Here is an 18,257-nt window from a genome sequence, read left to right as displayed (position 1 = left end):
AAAGAGGTCCCTGTCTGTAGGGTAGGTTACTCTTGGTTAGGAATATTCGTAGGTGGTGTGGGATGAATGTACTGTTAAGAGCAGCATTGGGCTGAATTTCTTAAAACCTGATGTATTTCCAGCTCTGTATCTGATTACCTAGAAAATAGTTGTTCACTGATCTCCAAAGTCCCAGCCACCTCTTAAAATCCACAACCCTAAAATTCAGGATTCTTCTGTAGAAAATGATTTTATAAATTTAAATAGACAAACATATTGTGTACTAGTAATGTGACTTTTTATATTTGATCTGACATAGGAAATGGGTATTTTTTTTTCCTTCATGTGTAGATACTGGCTATTACTTTCACTTTATTAAGCTAATACTATTAAAGTTTATAATTCTAAAGATCAGAGAAGCAAAATAATTTCCCCCAGAACTTATAATGAAACATGCTGTAATTTTTAAGAAAATTTGTTTTAGTTTTGACCTATTTTTCAACTTCAACTGTATTTTTTAGGATGTGAGTAAAGCAATTGATATAACTACTCCAAAAGCTGCCAGAAGAGGGAGAAAGAGAAAGGTAATTTTACTGGCTTATCATGGGAATCTTAAAAGAATTCTCATTTTAGTTGGGTAGAAGACAAGCAGAGATAAAATAAGCTTGGTCTTTTATTTTAAACACCTTTTTTTTTTTAAGGGTCGGTTGTGGTGTTTACTTCCAAAACAGTTTTTTCTTAGCGATAGAGCACCCTTCAGTTTAATGGCATAGGAAATAATGTGCGTTAGTTTTCATGATTTTAATGATTTTCTGTCTTGGTTTTCTCTATAAAATGCATAATAGTATATATACATAGGGTTGTTGAGAGGATTAAATGAGTCAACACAGGTAAAATGTTGAAGAACTTCTGCCCTTTTATCACCTCAGTATGAAAAGAGTTCTGTGTACAGTCTCGACTTTACAATCTTTGGTATCTGTGGAGCTTTGTAATAACACTGAGATGCCTGGTTCCATACCCCAGAGCTATTGAATCAGGTTGAGGCAGAAGTATGTGGTCTGTGAATGCTCAAAATTTCAGAAATATAACCTGAGCTTAAGTTTAAGGAAAATTTTTTATGCTGTTCCTTGTGAACATTTCAAGGATTATCTTAGATGAGTTTTTGACCTTTAATAATGCTTTGAGTATGCATTATTATGTCTGAATTTAAAAGCAATGTTTTTAAAAACAAACAAAAAAAAAAAGAATAAACTCTTAGAATTATTGAGTCAGATTTACATATTATTTTTACAGTTATTCAGAAATGTGGTACCAGCTTGTACTCATCAGTCATCATTGTGTAAAATGATTCTCCATGTCCTTACCAACACTGGGCCATAGCCCTTAATTATCTGCAAATTACTGATTGTCATTGTGTGCCCTCAGGTCTCTACCCTAAAGCATGGAGTAGAACTACCCCATAGGGTTTCCTAGGCTGAAATCTGAGAAGTCAGTGTGGAGATGCTGGTGGGCTTGAGCTGCAGACCTTTTGGTTGGCAGCCAAGTGCTTTAACCATTGTACCAGCTTGGCTCCTTAGATGGCTTTTAAATATATATGTATATATAATATATTCTGGGTCAGTGAGACTCCGTCAGGCATGTTTTAGTGCCTTTAGTTTCACTGATAAAGTTAAGGCTGAGTTCAAAATCGTTGGGGCTAGGAGGCAGCTAGGAATGGCCCTCTCATTCTTTTCTTTGTTCTCTTTTGGGTTTTTTTTTTCCCCACCCTTTGCTATTTTTATGATCAGTACCAACTTCTGTCTCCATTTCCCTTCTAACTGATAGTTCTTAACCTTTGTTCTACTCTAATGCTTGAGTCAGTAATACTGATTCTCATTTGGGGCCATTGTTCCGTCAGGAAAGTCATACCAGAATTAATGGGTTGCAAAGGGTCATTGGAATTCCCTTATTCTCCACCACAGTAAATCTCTATGGAATAACTCCAAGGAAAAAAGGAGATTTGAGCCTCGGTTTGAAAACAAAACTTTTATACATTAATAATGTTAACAAATTAGAAATATCAATAATTTCATTTCTTGCTTTTTCTAACTTAGGTTCTATATCATAAGTAGACAATATAAAGTTTTAATATTGTAAGGCATTCAGTGAAATATTTATGAACAATGTGTGAGTTGTTACAGTATGATTGCATTATACCTTATTGTATCAAGAATAAAGCCTTATTTTCACAAATGGCTGTTTTAGATGGAAGGTTTTTCTTTTTTAGAACTTTAAGCTAAGTTTGAGGATGTTATTGTGATGAGTCAATTGTTGAAAAATAATAAAAATCGTATAGAAGTTACCCTTACAATTGAGCTCATGTTATTGTAGAGTAGCATATTTTTGCCATTGTATTAAATATGCAGTACCTACTATTTGCTAAACAGATTAAATATTTGTGATTCAGGCAGAAAAACAAGTAGAAACTGAGGAGACAGGAGTAGTGACAACAGCAATAGCATCTGTTAATCTAAAAGTGAGTCCAAAGAGAGGACGACCTGCAGGTAGGATTATTGATGTTTAAGTCTTTGTTTAGCTCGTGATTAATATTCCAGTCCGTTAAAGTATTGCTGCCTCAAATACTTTGGGAAGAGGTAGACAATGGAGTATAAGATAAAATTGTAAGATAGAAATTTCAAAGGGGATAAACCTGTTATGTTTTCTGTTGTATGTAACAAAGTATTTAAATTTGATATAATTTTTCGGGGCAATTTAATTTTCTGTCTTATCCCTATTACATTTTGTTCCCAGTAGAGGCAAAAGAGGCTGTGGTGAGGTTAAAATTACCATTTATAATGGGTTTATTTTACCTTTCACTTACGAGACATAAGCTTTCTAAATGGAATCAAAATGAAAGCATGAGAAAGAACATTTGATTAAAAACATTAATATTTAAATTTTTTGCATTCTTTATTAGGATCTATTCAGTAAACAACTATCTTCAGCATTGCCTGCTTATTTTCCTAACTTGGAAAATTGGAAATATTTTGCAAGGGATCTCTCTTATTAATCATACAAAGAAAATTAACCAAAGTGTAGCCTCACTCTTCCCCTCTGATTTAATAATAGGATTCTTACTGAAAAGAAATGAGTAATACCCAGGAAAGGGGCGGGGGGAAGGACTGAGAATCTATTTACATAACTTACTTTGGAATTTACTAGTGTTGTTGTAATGGATAAAACTATGATTAGAGAACTCAGTGAATTCTGATACAAATTTTCAAAGGTGTATATACAGATACAGGTATTATGTCCATGGACATTGAATGTTCTAAAGTTTACTTTTGTGACATTCTTGTTAAAAAACATGAAGAACGTTGTTTTAAGCCCTCTCAGATATATGAAAGACAAATAGAAAATTATTCTGTTGACCTGCCTTTTTTAAGTTTCCTACTGTTGCTTATTTGAGCTATGGGAGGGAAGGGGGGTTAATCTTTTAAATTTATAAATAATTGTATGTATAATAAGCCACCAGTGGTCTTTTATTGTTAGTATATATAATTTTTAATTTTTATATATGAGTTTGCATCTTAAAGGGAAAGCTGGTAGTTAACACATTTTTTTTTTTATGTGAACATTTAGCTACAGAAGTCAAGATTCCAAAACCAAGAGGCAGGCCCAAAATGGTGAAACAGCCATGTCCTTCAGAGAGTGACATGTGAGTTTATTTTTAATGTATAATTAACTGTGCAATAAATGGAACGTTTGATTTTAAGCATATTTCTCTTTGCATTTGTACATTTTATTTTCACATTTTACTTTATTGCTCTTACTGGTATTTCTAAAAATTATGAAAATAACGAGAAATAGTTTTCTACTATGTAAAATAAAAATTGGAAGGGAATTGAGAAATATCTGGTGTGATTATCATCTCAATGCTCTAATTAAGACATTGTCTTGATTTATTAGGATGTAATACAGGGTAAGTTGTATGTCTGAGGGAATTTTAGACAAAAGTTATTTGAAATAATTTCTATAGATCTGTGTAAGTTCTTCTAGAATAACTTTTATTTAAATAAAAATTTTTGTAATGTATTTAAAATTTGGAGGTATTTTGGAATGAAAACTACTTCAAAATTTATGTTTTTCTTTTTTTTTTCCCCTTATGGATCCTGTTTGACCTTTTTGGGTAGAAACTTCACTAGGAGGAAACTTAGACTAAGAGTATAAACCTCTGTGTTGCTATTGTGCTTGAAGTTTTTATAGGGAAGGCTCAAATAAGATGTGTGAACTAGATATAATGCTGTTTTGAATGAATTGATTGTTTTCATAGGAAATTTTAATTAGTTGTAGAACACTACTGGAGATTTGGTATTTCCAACCAAAACATATTTAAGAAGCTTTATTTTACTGCCAAGGTAATTGTTAATATATTTTCAAAAACAGTGGCACAAAATTACATCATGGTTTAACTAATGAATTGAAAATAAGAAATTACTTTGTAGGTGAGTTTTTTTTTTTTTAAACATACCAAATAAATCTCACCCCTTTTTAAACTCCCAACTGTGTTACCCAGTCATAGCGTTGGGCAGAAAATCAAGGATGTCTTAATCTCTTGATATTTAGAAACTGAAAACATACCATTGAGTCTTCCCCTTCAGCTACACAAACACGGATCTGAGATAGGGAACTATGGTAAGCTCTCCCACTTGGAAAGGAGAAGATTAGGTACACAGCAGTCATTGTTGCCCAGGAAATCTGAAGTTCTGTTGAATATAATAACGAATGTTGCCTGATTGGGCCTCTGTTGTCACTGGAAGTAGCTTCCCCAGTACATTTCTCTCCATGGACTCCATTGGTCAGTATCTGTTAAAGAGCCTTGAAAATGCTTTTTACATTTGACTCTCTCATTTCCATGAATTACTATAAAGATATTTATAGTAATGGAAATGTTGAAGAAAGTTAAATCATTTTCTTCTACCAATTAAAGATAAATGGTGAAGCCCATATGACATGAGAATGATAAATATATACAATGCTAGTGATGTGTGAAAAAATTTCTGAATTTTTTCTGTTTCAACTTAATCTCTTAAGTCTTTAAGGAAGCACTTGTCTGATGGTCCGTGGATTGGGAATTGAGATACTTTAATTTTACATTCTGTACCATTTTCTCATTTGTCCAATAGAAGGGGTTGGACTAGATGATCTGAAGTTCCTTCCAGCTTTCAAATTCATTGACTTAATTGTGTAATTTGTGAATATCTCAATGAAATTCCTAGGACAGTAAGAAAGGTTAGTTTTTGAAAAGCTTTGTCCAACCTTCAAGTTGTAGCGTTCCTTTATGGGATTTCTTTAGCTGGATGTATACCATAGAAAGTAATTATGTGGTAATCAGTGGAATCATTTGATTCTCCTTTTATAATCTAGTATCATAACACAAATGTTCATATTTTTCTGTTAATTAGCATAAATATAATAGGATTATTGAGCAATTTTGGTAGTTTGATTTGTTTTAATGATGTCTGTGATATCTAGTGGTGACGGTGGTAATACTTAAGTACAAGCGAGTTCAGTACTGCTTGTTATGATGCTTAAAATTGGAAGCATATTTTACCATTATATACGTAAGTTTTAGCACCTTTTAGCCTACAAAAGGCTGTTTCTTTACATTTTAAAATACCATATTTGATTACAGTTCTGGAATTGTATGATTTCCCACTGTGTCATAAAAACAATTTATTCTTATTAACATGTAGAATATAAGCTCCTTAAGAGTCAGGGATCTTGCCCATTTTATATGCTGTTGAATCCCCAGAGTCAAGAACAGTGCCTTGGTACATAAGGTAATAAATCACATTTCAAAAAAACTTGGAAAATTGTGGGGTGGGGGGATCACTTTTTGTCACATTAATGCCAGTATAATATTTTTCCCCTTCTAATTTACACAGAATTTATACAGAATTCCTTTTATGGTTGAATTGTAAAGACATTATTAATTTTACTTTCAGATGTTTTTAATTTGCCTTTAAACAAAAACTGAATAAATAACTTATTGTTATCCAAAATACTTAGGTTGACTGGAAAAGTATGGTTGAATGACAAGTATTAATGATACATAAATGCTCATTTTCCACTGCCGTACTCTCTAAAATAGGGTAACTGAAGAAGACAAAAGTAAGAAAAAGGGGCAAGAGGAAAAACAACCTAAAAAGCAGCTGAAAAAGGATGAAGAAGGCCAAAAGGAAGAAGATAAGCCAAGAAAAGAGCCAGACAAAAAAGAAGGGAAGAAAGAAATGGAGTCAAAAAGGAAAGGTTTAGCTAAAGCAGGGGTTACATCAACCTCTGATTCTGAAGAAGAAGGGGATGATCAAGAAGGTGAAAAGGTAGAAAGCTTATCTATTAAATAAAATATTTGTTCTTTTTTTAGAGTTTCTTACGTATTTTTAAGTCGGAAGTCGACTCGACGGCACTGGTTTTTTTTTTTTTTTTTTAATGTATTTTTTAATCATTTAGCTAGTAAACTTTGAGTATCTTTGTGAAAGTCTGTAAATATCAAGGTGGTGGCCTTTCCAAAGCAGATTGCCAGGCTTTTTTCCCAAGGTGACTCTGGGTGGGTTTGAACCACCAACCTTTTGGTTAGTATTTGCGTGCTTAACTATTTGCACCACCCAGGGACTCAAAATATCATTGAATATTAAACTTGTCTATCTTGCCAATTCCATTTCAATTAGCTATGTTTAAAAAGCCTAACTTGAAACTTAATATGTTGTACTTTCTAAATCTCTTAAACGTTTTTGAAATTTTGATTTGGAAATTAAATTTGTTAAATTTCCAATAACCCCTCCTATCTAAAAAAGGTAGGAAAAGTAGAGATTAAGCCAAATAGGTGGTGTCTGGTGAAGACAGATGAAGAGTGAGGACACTCTTCAGGCCTATTTGCTGTATGTTTTATCAGTGGTTCTTACTTGGGTGCCATAGTTGTTTGAGAATCTCATTAAAGATATATATCCTTTTCTTTCTGTAAGTACCCTTGTTTTGTTCATTTTTATCTGATTTCTTAATATTTTAGAAGGCAGAAATGTGAAATTGGGTAGATTGAGCAGTATGCCTGCCAATTTAATGAGAACCCAAGTCAAAGTGATTGTGTAGAAGCAAAGAGCCTGGCATATTTCATTTTATCCAGAGGTAATCACTCCTGTAACCGGGTAGAAATAGAGATGTAATTTAAGGATTTTGTTTTGCAGTAGTAATTTAAGTATTTGTTTCTTTAAAAAACTTTAGTTGCTTTTTTTCTCCCAAGATTGTAATCATGTAAGTGCTAATCTCTAACGAAATCCATCCTAATTCTCAAAACAGAAGAGAAAAGGTGGGAGAAACTTCCAGACTGCTCATAGAAGGAATATGCTGAAAGGGCAACATGAGAAGGAGGCAACGGATAGAAAACGGAAGCAAGAGGAACAAATGGAAACTGAGCAGTAAGTATTTTTTTTTATATTTTGGTTTCTTTTTAAAGCTAGAGTGACATTTTTTTAAACAGTAGAATCTCATTTTCTAGACCTTCATTTATGAAGCCTTTTGAAGAGAAGTGAACTTTCCCACATGTTAGAAAATCTTCAGTATATGATGGTAATCATGTTTCATTCTTCTCTGAGTGAGAGGATGCAATTCACTGAGGTAATCACCCTGTGGATTATTTTTTAATTTAAACTGAAAGTGCAAATAGAATTTGTTAGTGGCTTTGCAGAAAATGTACTCATCCTCCACTATTTACTTGTATAATATACTCAATATAGAAAGACTGTTGATAATGTACTGGTGGAGAAAGAATGCAGGAAATATCCTTGTTAGACCACCAGCAGGCTTCCCCTAGAAGACCAGCAAAAATTGCAAGCACAGTTGGAAACCCAGGAAGCCAGTAAAGTAAATATCAAGGCTGACAGGGTTTAGGTTAGATATGTGCAATATAAAGTTAAAAGTTAATCCTAAATTTTGATACTCGAAAGATAGTATACACTTCCATGGGGAATTTCTTTCCCCTTTAGCTTTATTATATAATTTTTTTTTTTTATTAGAAGGAAAATAATACCAGTGGTAATGATGATTAGACTTCGTATCTTTCTTAAATTTGTTTTCATAGTTTAAATTGTCACTTCTGAGTTCTTTTTTTTGGAAAGCTTTTCTTTAGAAGTGTCTTACACTGTTCTAACTGAAATTTGTTTCATTGCTTTAATAAGTGATTTTTAAAATATGCTCTAAGACAGTTAATGATGGGCAGTGAAACTCTTTAAACTATTCCTAAATAATTTTATACTTTTTTACTTTATATAAAACATTCATAAGCCTAAAGTCTTTCTTCACAAGTATAGCATTTCACTAGCTGCCCTCTTGTTTGGAGGATATATAAGCAGTTTCATCTGCTTGAGGGAGTAAACCTGATCTAAAGGTCAGAAATGTTCCCTCAAATTTGTTAGCCCTTGATCACTTATGTAATACTTATTTTTTGTTACCTATCCTTTTCTGTCCTTTTACCACAAAGTTGTTGGACTATTGCTTTAAACTTTATTGCACCCCCAAATAAAAGATACAAAATTGGCTGTTACTTAGTAAATCTAGCCCAACCCTTCTTCAGTTTATGTATTTTAATTTCTTTTTGAATGTCCTCCGAATGTAACTTTCTCAAATTCTAATATTTGTGTTTTCTTTCCTTCTCCTGTTATTACAAAACTTTGTACTTGGACAGTTTTGCTCTGTAAGCATTGCAGATGCAGCTTGTATGAAATGCATTATGCAAAATAAAGTTTATTGTATTGTATTCCCAGCCAAACAACATGTAATCTACAGTAATAAAAAATATATCTCATTTTGGGCTCAAAGCATTAATCCAGTTACTGAAAAGAGAATACAAGTGGAGGAAACAAGCGATGAAGATCTTGAGACAGACTCATTGGACTGAATTTCCCCCTCCCCCCCTTGATGGAAGAATGTTCCAGACTCTAAATTGAGGACTTCACTATTAATGTCATTATTACTGTGTTATGATTGTTAAATTTCCTGTAAGGTACACACTACATATTAAGGTCAGCCATCATTCCTGTTAAAGCTTTTTACCAAGCTTAAAAATGAAGCTTTGTGTATTTGAAAGTTATAACAAGCTCAGATGAAGATGGTGGTTGTACATTATAGTTTCATTTAGAAAATATAAAAATTCATTTTGTTTTGAAGTTAGGTATTAAACTGGAATAGTTATGATACCCCTGAGAGTGGGGACAGTTGTGCCCTTACCTTGACATTCCTTTGTTGTTTAATTCTTTAGAATCTTGTTTTTTTTTTTATCCTGAGAGATTAAACAGTAGACTTGTTAAGAAGAAAACAAATGAAACTGTAACCAAAATTTTAAAATAAAGGTTTTTTTAAAAAAACTGATTTTTAGATATTTTTTTGTTCTTGTCTATTTCAGTTGGTTCATAATGTGATCCGAATCCAAGCCAAGGTTCTAGAGATTGTTAATTTTTAAGAGGTTATTTTTTGTGATTTACAGAAAATAGGTACCTTTCATTTGTGAAATGGTATGTAAATGCTGCTATCAATTGATATAATTGGCAAAGCAATAAAGCTAACGTCAAACCCCTCAAATTATCTACTCTTTGGAGACGGGGGGAATAGTCAGATTGGTCTACTTAGACACACTTTTAAAAAATAATTGCTGTGTAGAATCCATGAAATATTCATAGGCATTCCCTTCCCACCATCACCTGTTTGTCCATTAACAACCCTGGTATTTTTCAACAACACACTACTTAATGCTGGAAATGAAATCCCACGATGACCACTTTAAAATGACTTTGTGATGTCTCTGAAAAATAGGATTATTTTATTTTAGCATGTTAATTTGAGTTTGACTTATATTTTTATTAATGCTGTGGTATTGCACAGTGTTAAGAATTAGTAACTTGTGGTCTAGACTAAAATTTTTAACTTTTACATAAGGGATCATGGGCATTTGGTAATCATAGTCGCAAAGTTCCAGTGTTTTGAAATATTTGTGTTAACATTTGATAGGCAGAATAAAGATGAAGGAAAGAAGCCAGAAGTTAAGAAAGTGGAGAAGAAGCGAGGTCAGTTATTTTACTTCTTAAGATTATACATAGAGAAGTTATACTGACACTGATTTTTCATGTGTTCGTTTTGGAATCAGTCTCATTGTATCTTGTTATACCCTACAAACACACTTTTTGAAACCCCTAATCAACTCCATATAAATTGCATTGTATTTTAAGCATGATCAGGTGAACTTGCTAAGTAGTTGTCTTTAAATTTTAATGCTCATTATTTGTAACACTGCCAAAAGCTGGGTACTTTTACTTTTGATACATCTCCCCTGTAGAGATTGTCTGTTTTTTGGTTAAACTTATAAGGTATTTAAGAAATAAAGTAGGAAACTCACTACTGGATGCAGAGTATTTTAGAAATAAATACAGCAGGTGGTGATTTTTGTACTTACATATTACATTCTTAAATACTAAACATGGCAGATAACTTACCTGACTTCTTAATGGTGTAGGCTATTGTTCATATGTTTAATAAAGATTACTAAATACTTTTAAAAATACACCCATTCTCTCCAGCCTACTTTGCTTTGATTTGGAAACCTTGGTGGCGTAGTGGTTAAGTGCTACGGCTGCTAACCAAGAGGTCGGCAGTTCGAATCCGCCAGGCACTCCTTGGAAACTCAATCGGGCAGTTCTACTCTGTCGTACAGGGTCGCTATGAGTCCGAATCGACTCGATGGCAGTGGGGTTTTTTTGTTTGTTTGTTTAAATTATACAGAAATACTCGTTTTGGAAAATTATTTATTGTATTCCACGTATTTTAATTTATAGAAACATCAATGGATTCTCGACTTCAAAGGATACATGCTGAAATAAAAAATTCACTCAAAATTGATAATCTTGTAAGTGATGCCTGATTTAAAAATAGAGTGCTGCTTTAATAGCTTGCTATTTTATTTTTTCATGATTTCATATGTATGTAAATTTAAGATAAGAGGGAGAGTTACTAGTTATTTTGTACTGCCTTAAAGTTATTTGATATTTTCAAAGTAATCTTGAACAGATAATTTCATGATAATTAACAGTTGTAAAATTACTGTTTTGTCATGAAGGATGTGAACAGATGTATTGAGGCCTTGGATGAACTTGCTTCACTTCAGGTCACAATGCAACAAGCTCAGAAACACACAGAGATGATTACAACACTGAAAAAAGTAAGTTATCTCAAGTCATGGAGATTAAAAACCGTCCTCTTTTTTCATTAAAAAATAAAGTTTATAGTAATCAGGGTGAAAATCCTTTGGAAGTGGATAGTCGTGATGGTTGTACAACACGATGAATGCAATGAATGTCACTGAACTATACACTTAGAAATTGTTAAAATGGAAATGTTATATATGTTAGTACAATATTTTTAAAATTGGCGTTTTAATAACCTAAGTTATGCCATAAAATTACGTTTCCTGCCCCAGCAGAATCACTTATCCTATGTGTCTGATAGACAAAGTCTTGGCAAATTGTTAGGTGTTTCTGTGGGGCTTTCACTTCACTTGTACAGCTAAAATTCACCACAGTTCTTCTGTCACAGACTGAAACATTGGGATTTAGGAGGTCTAACACTGAAGTATAAAGAAAAAGGGAAGGTATAATCTGGCATCAGAAAAATCCAATTCAATTGAAACACTGCTGCTTCTAAAAAAAATAATAAAAGGGGGAATCAATCAGGGAAATAATTAAGAACGTTTTGTTTTCTCAGATACGGCGATTCAAAGTTAGTCAGGTTATCATGGAAAAGTCTACAATGTTGTATAACAAGTTTAAGAACATGTTTTTGGTTGGTGAAGGAGATTCTGTGATCACACAAGTGCTGAATAAATCTCTTGCTGAACAAAGACAGCATGAGGAAGCAAATAAAACCAAAGATCAAGGAAAGAAAGGGCCAAACAAAAAGCTAGAAAAGGAACAAACAGGTATGTAGTTACAAATTTGAGACCTGGTTTCTGTTTGTTTACAGGGACTGCTTTTAAATGAGAAAGATATCATTAAGCACTTGGTGGAACATGTAGAGCCCGATCTTGCTTTTTCTTTTTCATTAAGTTTAGCTTAGTGAAACCCAAACCAAACTAGTTGACACTGAGTTCCGACTCATAGTGGCCCTTAGGGGATGGAGTAGAACTGCTCTACAGGGTTTCCAAGGAGTGGCTGGTAGATTCAAACTGCTGAGCTTTTGGTTAGCTGTCTGAGCTCTTAACCACTTCACCACCAGGGCTCTGTATAGTTAATAGTAGTTGTTAATATTACTGCTGTCACCCAGCTTCAGTAATTACTAACAGTTTATGATCATTGTTGTTTATATGCCCCATCCACTTCACCTGTGCCACCCTTCAAACATTATTTTGAAGTCTTAGACATACCATTCTATCCATAAACCGTTCAGAATATATAACAAAACAAACCCATTACCATTGAATTAGTTTCAGTTTGTGGTGACCCCATGTGTTACTGAATAGAACTGAGCTCCAGAGGGTTTTCCTGGCTGTAATCTTTATAGAAGCAGATCACCAGGCTTTTTTTTCCATGGTGCTGCTGGGTGAGTTTCAACCCCTAGATTAAGCAGTGAAGCACAAACCATTGGCGCCACCTGGGGACCCAATGTATCTATAAAAGACTCTTAAAACACGTTGAGAGTACCCTTATCATCCCCACCCCATTTCATGTCATTAAATATCTTAGCAGCTGCTTAATCTAGAAACATTCAAAAGCAATTGAATTTTTTTATTCCTTTTTATTAGGGAATGATTTATGTTTTCTTAAAGATCTGTTAACGAAATCAGCCTTACAGGAAAAACCCCATTGTTCATTTAGTAGTAGGGCATAAAATTGTGCCAGATAGGAAATGTTTTTTAACTCTTTTTTTCTAAAATACCAGTGACAAATATGAAATTTCACTAAAATTTTTTTGTTCAAAAACTAACTCACGTGCTCTAAAGAGTTGTACCACCCTGTGGTCTTCCTGATAATAGTAATTGAATAAATGCTGTACTTCTAGATAGATGTAGGAACTCTGCTCAGTGCTTTGTGCCTTCGCTACCAAAAGGATTTTGGTGGTGTCAAGAGTTGACAACGTGGCTTTTCAATGAAATTACTACTTTCTATAATGTAACCTTAAATAAAAAGTATTGGAAACCTACGGGCCATGTTATATTTTTGATTGTGGACCTCTAGAAGACATCTTCAGGTATTATCTTAGAAGCTGTAACAGTTTTTCTATCGCAATCCTTCAAAAGGTTCCAAGACTGTCAATGGAGGATCTGATGCTCAAGACAGCAGTCAGCCACAACATAATGGAGACAGCAATGAGGAAAGCAAAGATAACCATGATGCCAGCTCTAAGAAAAAGTAAAGACATGTTTTAATTGCCTTCATGTGTGTTTTTTTAAATCACAGCACTGTTCTAAGGTTACTTGTATGTTTTAATCACTGTTACTGAATTCAGGAAGCAAAAAAGTTTGAAAAATTTTATTTCAAACTTATTTGCCCACTGTACTCAAGGGAATGGAGCTATATAGGTAAGAACCCCATAAAAAAATAACCATTGTTCCCTGGTATTCTTTTAGTGATAACCTTTGTAATGAAAAGATAAGAATTTCACCTGCCATATAATAGGTAGCTTAGGAACTGTAGTTTACCAAGTCTTGATTTGCTAAGCATCCCCTCTAATTCTTAAGGAAATCTTGTCTAATCCTCCTATTGTTATTAAAGCTTATAGTATGTTGATATCATAGATATACTATTTTCATGTTCTTTGAGAATTCACTTTAAAGGTAGAAATGATAGAAAGGGCCTGGGCCATATTGATGGTGATGCCTGAATTATTTTTCTTGATCTGCATATTACCTTGGGAAGACACATGCTTAATTAAAATTCTGAACAAGGTAAACAATGATAGTGTCTTAATGACAAAGGTTTCTTTTCAAGTCTACCTTTGTAGTGATTTTTCAAATGTAATGACAGATTTAATGTCTTTTCTTTCCCTGAGAGAATAAGGCTGTAATCCTAGTTGTCACATCTTTCTTTTCCTCTTTAGGCCATCCAGTGAAGAGAGAGAGACTGAAATATCTCTGAAAGATTCTACACTAGATAACTAGGTTGATGTACCTGGAACATGAAGGACACTTGAGAAGTTTGTAATGGTTTTCGCTGGAAATATTTAGACTGCTGAAAATGAAAGTTTTAAATTTTTATAAGTGTAGGTTTTGATGTTAAAAACTTGTTTTGAGGGAGAAAATCCCTTTATCTTTGTTTAAAATTAAACCTTATTGCTAACTGTACTTGTGCAGTATTAACAGTAAATGTGAGAGAAAAATCCATTTAGAAAATGTTATGCTGCTTTTCCAGACATTATGGTTGTAGCATACTTTGAATTAGTGTGTGTAAGTTAACGTGTAATTGATAGTAGATAAAGTTACAGTTTTAAAACTGCTTCTTGTATAATACCTTTCCTCTTTTCGCTGATACCATGGTTTTTGTGCATAGTTTTTACTCATGTTGGATTTACCAGACTGTCTTTTCACTGTTTGTGGATTTTATAGAAGTTGAGCATTTTTATGGTAGACAAAATGTTACTTCTATACAAGTACTCCCTCCCTCCTTTTATCAAAGTTTATTCTCAGTCTACATTGTGCTACATTATCCCGCTTCTTTGTAACAATGTGTGGTCTGTATGCCTTTTTGTATGACAACTAGATATACAACTGAAGCTGAACGGACAATTTTGTAAGGTACAAAACTTGTTAATTTTTGAAGATAGTTTTGTGGCTGGGAATTTAGTGAAATCACATGACTTTTCCTGCAGAGAGCAGAATGGGTTAAATATTGGAATGAATCTGTCATAGAGTATTAACCTTCTTGAAATCAAACATTTAAGATCCTTTATAAGCACTAGAAGCTAAAATTGAAAGCTAAATGATAAAAGTTTGTTTGAGAAATGTCTTGAGTTTTTTAAGTCACACTCATTAAGGAAGTCACTTTAGTATTTTTTTAATTCGAAAAATCGATCTATAATAATGCTTATGCAGTAAATACAAGTAAATATTATATAAAACTAACCTATTTGAAAACATGGCTATATTAGAAGGGGATTTTTATTTTCATTTCTATATCATATATATAAGCTGCAAAGAATAGAAACGTGTTGCTTGTAGTTGACAAAGTAAGAGTAACAGTACTTTTGATAGTCTATATATTCATATTGGGCTAAATCAGAGTGAACTGTTAAGGCAAAATTTAAGGGTATATTAACTAAGGGATAGCATTGTATTTTGAATATTAGGTCAGCTGGTGGATTTCAATAGCTAAAAGACACTTCTCATGTTTTGAAACTATATGAATATGGGAAAATGGCTTAAAAGGTAAGTTGTAACTTTAGGCCTGTGGTTTAGAAGTTGCCCCCAAAAGGTGTGTGACAAGCATTGTGTATTTTAACTTCATGGATAGTTTTCATCTATAGATGAAAAGTTTGAATCTTCAATTTCAATAATTGGAATTTTGCTTTTGAAGGGTCTTATAATGGAACTAGGACCCATTGTTTTGATGGAACTCTGCTATAATATTATATAAACCAGTCATCTGTTTGGATTTGGACAGATTTGTTCTAGTTAAGCCATAAGTGTCAACATGTAAAATTGTTTGATTAAAGAATTTTTCTATCAAACTCTACTAGTAAATTACTTTTTTTGCTATTTACAAGAGCAAGAGATAGAATTCTGAATTTGCTACCAAGGAAATAATTTAATTGCTCATAGAGATTTTGTTGTTTGGTTAGACAGGGTAACAAAAAAGCTCAAAATTATAAAAATAAAGGAAATGTTATTTATCTTTTGTCCACCCTCCCTTTTTTTCCGTGACCCAACAAATCTGTACTTTTGCCAAGAAACCACAGCATTTTCGGCTTCTGGAGATCCAGGAGTCTAATCATAATTTATATGTCTGCCCGCGTGGGCTGAGCGTGCTCTAACCAGTTGATAGCTGTTGTGTTAAAGCTGCTTTCTCAATCTGCCATAGGTGATTCACAGGTAACACTCTCAGAACGCTTAAGAAAAGGTCTTCTGACTATCAGAAACATTGGCTCAATTTAAATAGTGTATTTGGTCAAAACTCCATAGCTGAAAAAGCTAAGACATGCTTTCCTATTTAGAGATAGCAAAAAAATTGTGTATTTATGTTATGAACAACCTTTCAAGAGTAAGTTTCACATGACTCAGCTGAAGATTTTCTCAGTTGCTTGTAGAAATTTCCAGAGCTCTGAACGGGTTCATTTTGATTCAACCTGCTGCGGAAAATTAGAATTTCCACACTGAATCGGAATCTACATTTTAACGAGATCCCCAGGTGATTCTTAGGTATACACAAGATGGTATCATCTCAGAGAACCTGTAAGATTTTGTGGAACAGCTTGACTACAGTAACTTAAGCCTTGTAATAGCTATTCTAGTTATAAGATAGTAGGATATAGATTTTACCCAGTTTTTGCTGATACACTGAAGTAGTGCACTAAGCCATGGATCTGTCCACATACACTTACCTGGCATCAGGTCAAGAGGAGGTCTGCCATCTAGTCTTGTATGACAGCAAAGGCTTTTATAGGACTCTGTAAGATTGGCCAGAGAAGGGCTGATCTATTGGAAATAGCAAGCCCATATTGAGGCCTCAGGAAATGAAGGAACAGGTGTCTAGGCAGCAATGTCTTTATATTTGTGCTGTGTAATTCTCCAATCTTAGAGATAACTGATCTTTCTCTTAATAACTACAAAGGCTCTTGTTTGAAAGGTTTATGGCAACATATTCATAATTGCTTTCTTAATTAGAAACTGATATTTATATGTAATAACAGGTACGATGTGTTTACTTGACTGAAATAGGCATAAGGGAAAAGTTGTCTTCGATTAAGGGAATTTATAGCTGCGAATTACATAAAGTTAGGAATTTCTTAAGACTTAAGTTGATAACACACTGGCAAATTCTGAGAGTAACCTAGTTAGCATTTCCTCTCTTGGTTTCACCAGGAAACTTTTAACTTTGGTGCAAAAGCTAAACTGAAGAACCAGCAGGATAATATTCTCAGTGATAAAACACCATATTGTGTTTTAACTGACATTGTTCTTTTTTTGTTCACTAAGATGACCTGACTGGCACCACACGTGGAATGATGCAGTAAGGCAATTAATCCACTTTCTGGAACTTGCTGTTTTGAGAGCAGGAAATGACGAAAAGGATAAAAGTAAACCTCTGCATATTCATAATGAAATAAGAATACATGTTTACCTGCAGACTTTGAGGTATTGGGTAAATCACTCATTTACCTTAAACCTATGGTTATTTTCAATCTGCTCAGTGTTCACAATATAGGGAGATAAAAAATTTAGGCACAACATAAGCCAGCCTGTTGGTATACTGATTGAATCTGTGAATAAGAACATCACTAGACATACCAAAAACAGGTGGCTTGTCATCTCCACACCAATCAACTTAATTGGAGATGCGGCATGTAAGTCCACAAAGCATATAAAATAAGTGTATATAGGCCTCACCAGTTTTTGATTTATATTGTAAAAGTCTGTTCTTAGTCATCCAGGGAAATGTGAAATTCAGTTGAATTTAAATACAACCTAGAAGAGAGAAAGTGAAATATAAATATGACACATTTAAATTGAAGTAATTCATATTACAGCATTTCATAGTCTTAAAACAGTATTAAATTTTCCAGTCCAAAAATGCAAATGGTTTCCAGAAGATATTTCAGATATAGCTACAATCTTCTCTGATGATCTTGACCTCAGAAGCTACGAAAAATTTTCTCTTTGGCCCAGAATGAGACAATAGGATTATCAGTAAGGGGATCAAAATAATGGTAGAGCTGAGCCAGAAATTTTTTTTTTTTTTTTGCTTATAGAACTGGGTGTTACAGCCTGAGAGTAAGTGAGCCAGAGCTAGCAAACCATAGGATCCTCATTTCTCAAGTCCCAGTCATCATACTGCATAAATTATGCTACTGTTCATTTTATCATAAAAATACTAAATTGTCATACATTTTAAACTTAGTGTGACTCACAAAAAGTTCTTGTCCAGAAATGAAGCTTTCAACTTAAGTGTTACTTCTTGAGAGGTATGTGACCTAACAAGATCTATTAAACTCATTACGTGGTGACAGTCTCGTTAAAATGTCTAGAGTGCCTACTTTCTATCAAAAAA

At 33.5% G+C, this 18,257-nt stretch overlaps 1 protein-coding gene across 7 annotated transcripts in view; it reads left to right on the top strand.

Annotated features, from left to right (window-relative positions):
- The window catches only part of PSIP1 (PC4 and SRSF1 interacting protein 1), a 37,392-nt gene extending 22,512 nt beyond the window's left edge, over positions 1-14,880 (top strand). For 2 of the 7 annotated variants that reach the window (XM_049895385.1, XM_049895384.1), the window contains exons 6-16: positions 501-563; positions 2,426-2,522; positions 3,601-3,676; positions 6,113-6,341; positions 7,315-7,433; positions 10,018-10,073; positions 10,839-10,909; positions 11,120-11,221; positions 11,764-11,977; positions 13,295-13,406; positions 14,095-14,880. In XM_049895385.1, coding sequence (XP_049751342.1) covers positions 501-563; positions 2,426-2,522; positions 3,601-3,676; positions 6,113-6,341; positions 7,315-7,433; positions 10,018-10,073; positions 10,839-10,909; positions 11,120-11,221; positions 11,764-11,977; positions 13,295-13,406; positions 14,095-14,155 — 1,200 coding nt within the window. In that variant the 3' untranslated portion in view covers positions 14,156-14,880. The other 5 variants (XM_049895386.1, XM_049895387.1, XM_049895389.1 and 2 more) reach the window with 5 other exon arrangements.
- Positions 14,881-18,257: the final 3,377 nt, after the last annotated feature.

This window comes from Elephas maximus, chromosome 9 (assembly GCF_024166365.1).
Source record: "Elephas maximus indicus isolate mEleMax1 chromosome 9, mEleMax1 primary haplotype, whole genome shotgun sequence".
Lineage (NCBI taxonomy): Eukaryota > Metazoa > Chordata > Mammalia > Proboscidea > Elephantidae > Elephas > Elephas maximus.
This window is presented reverse-complemented; position numbering and strand designations above follow the sequence as displayed.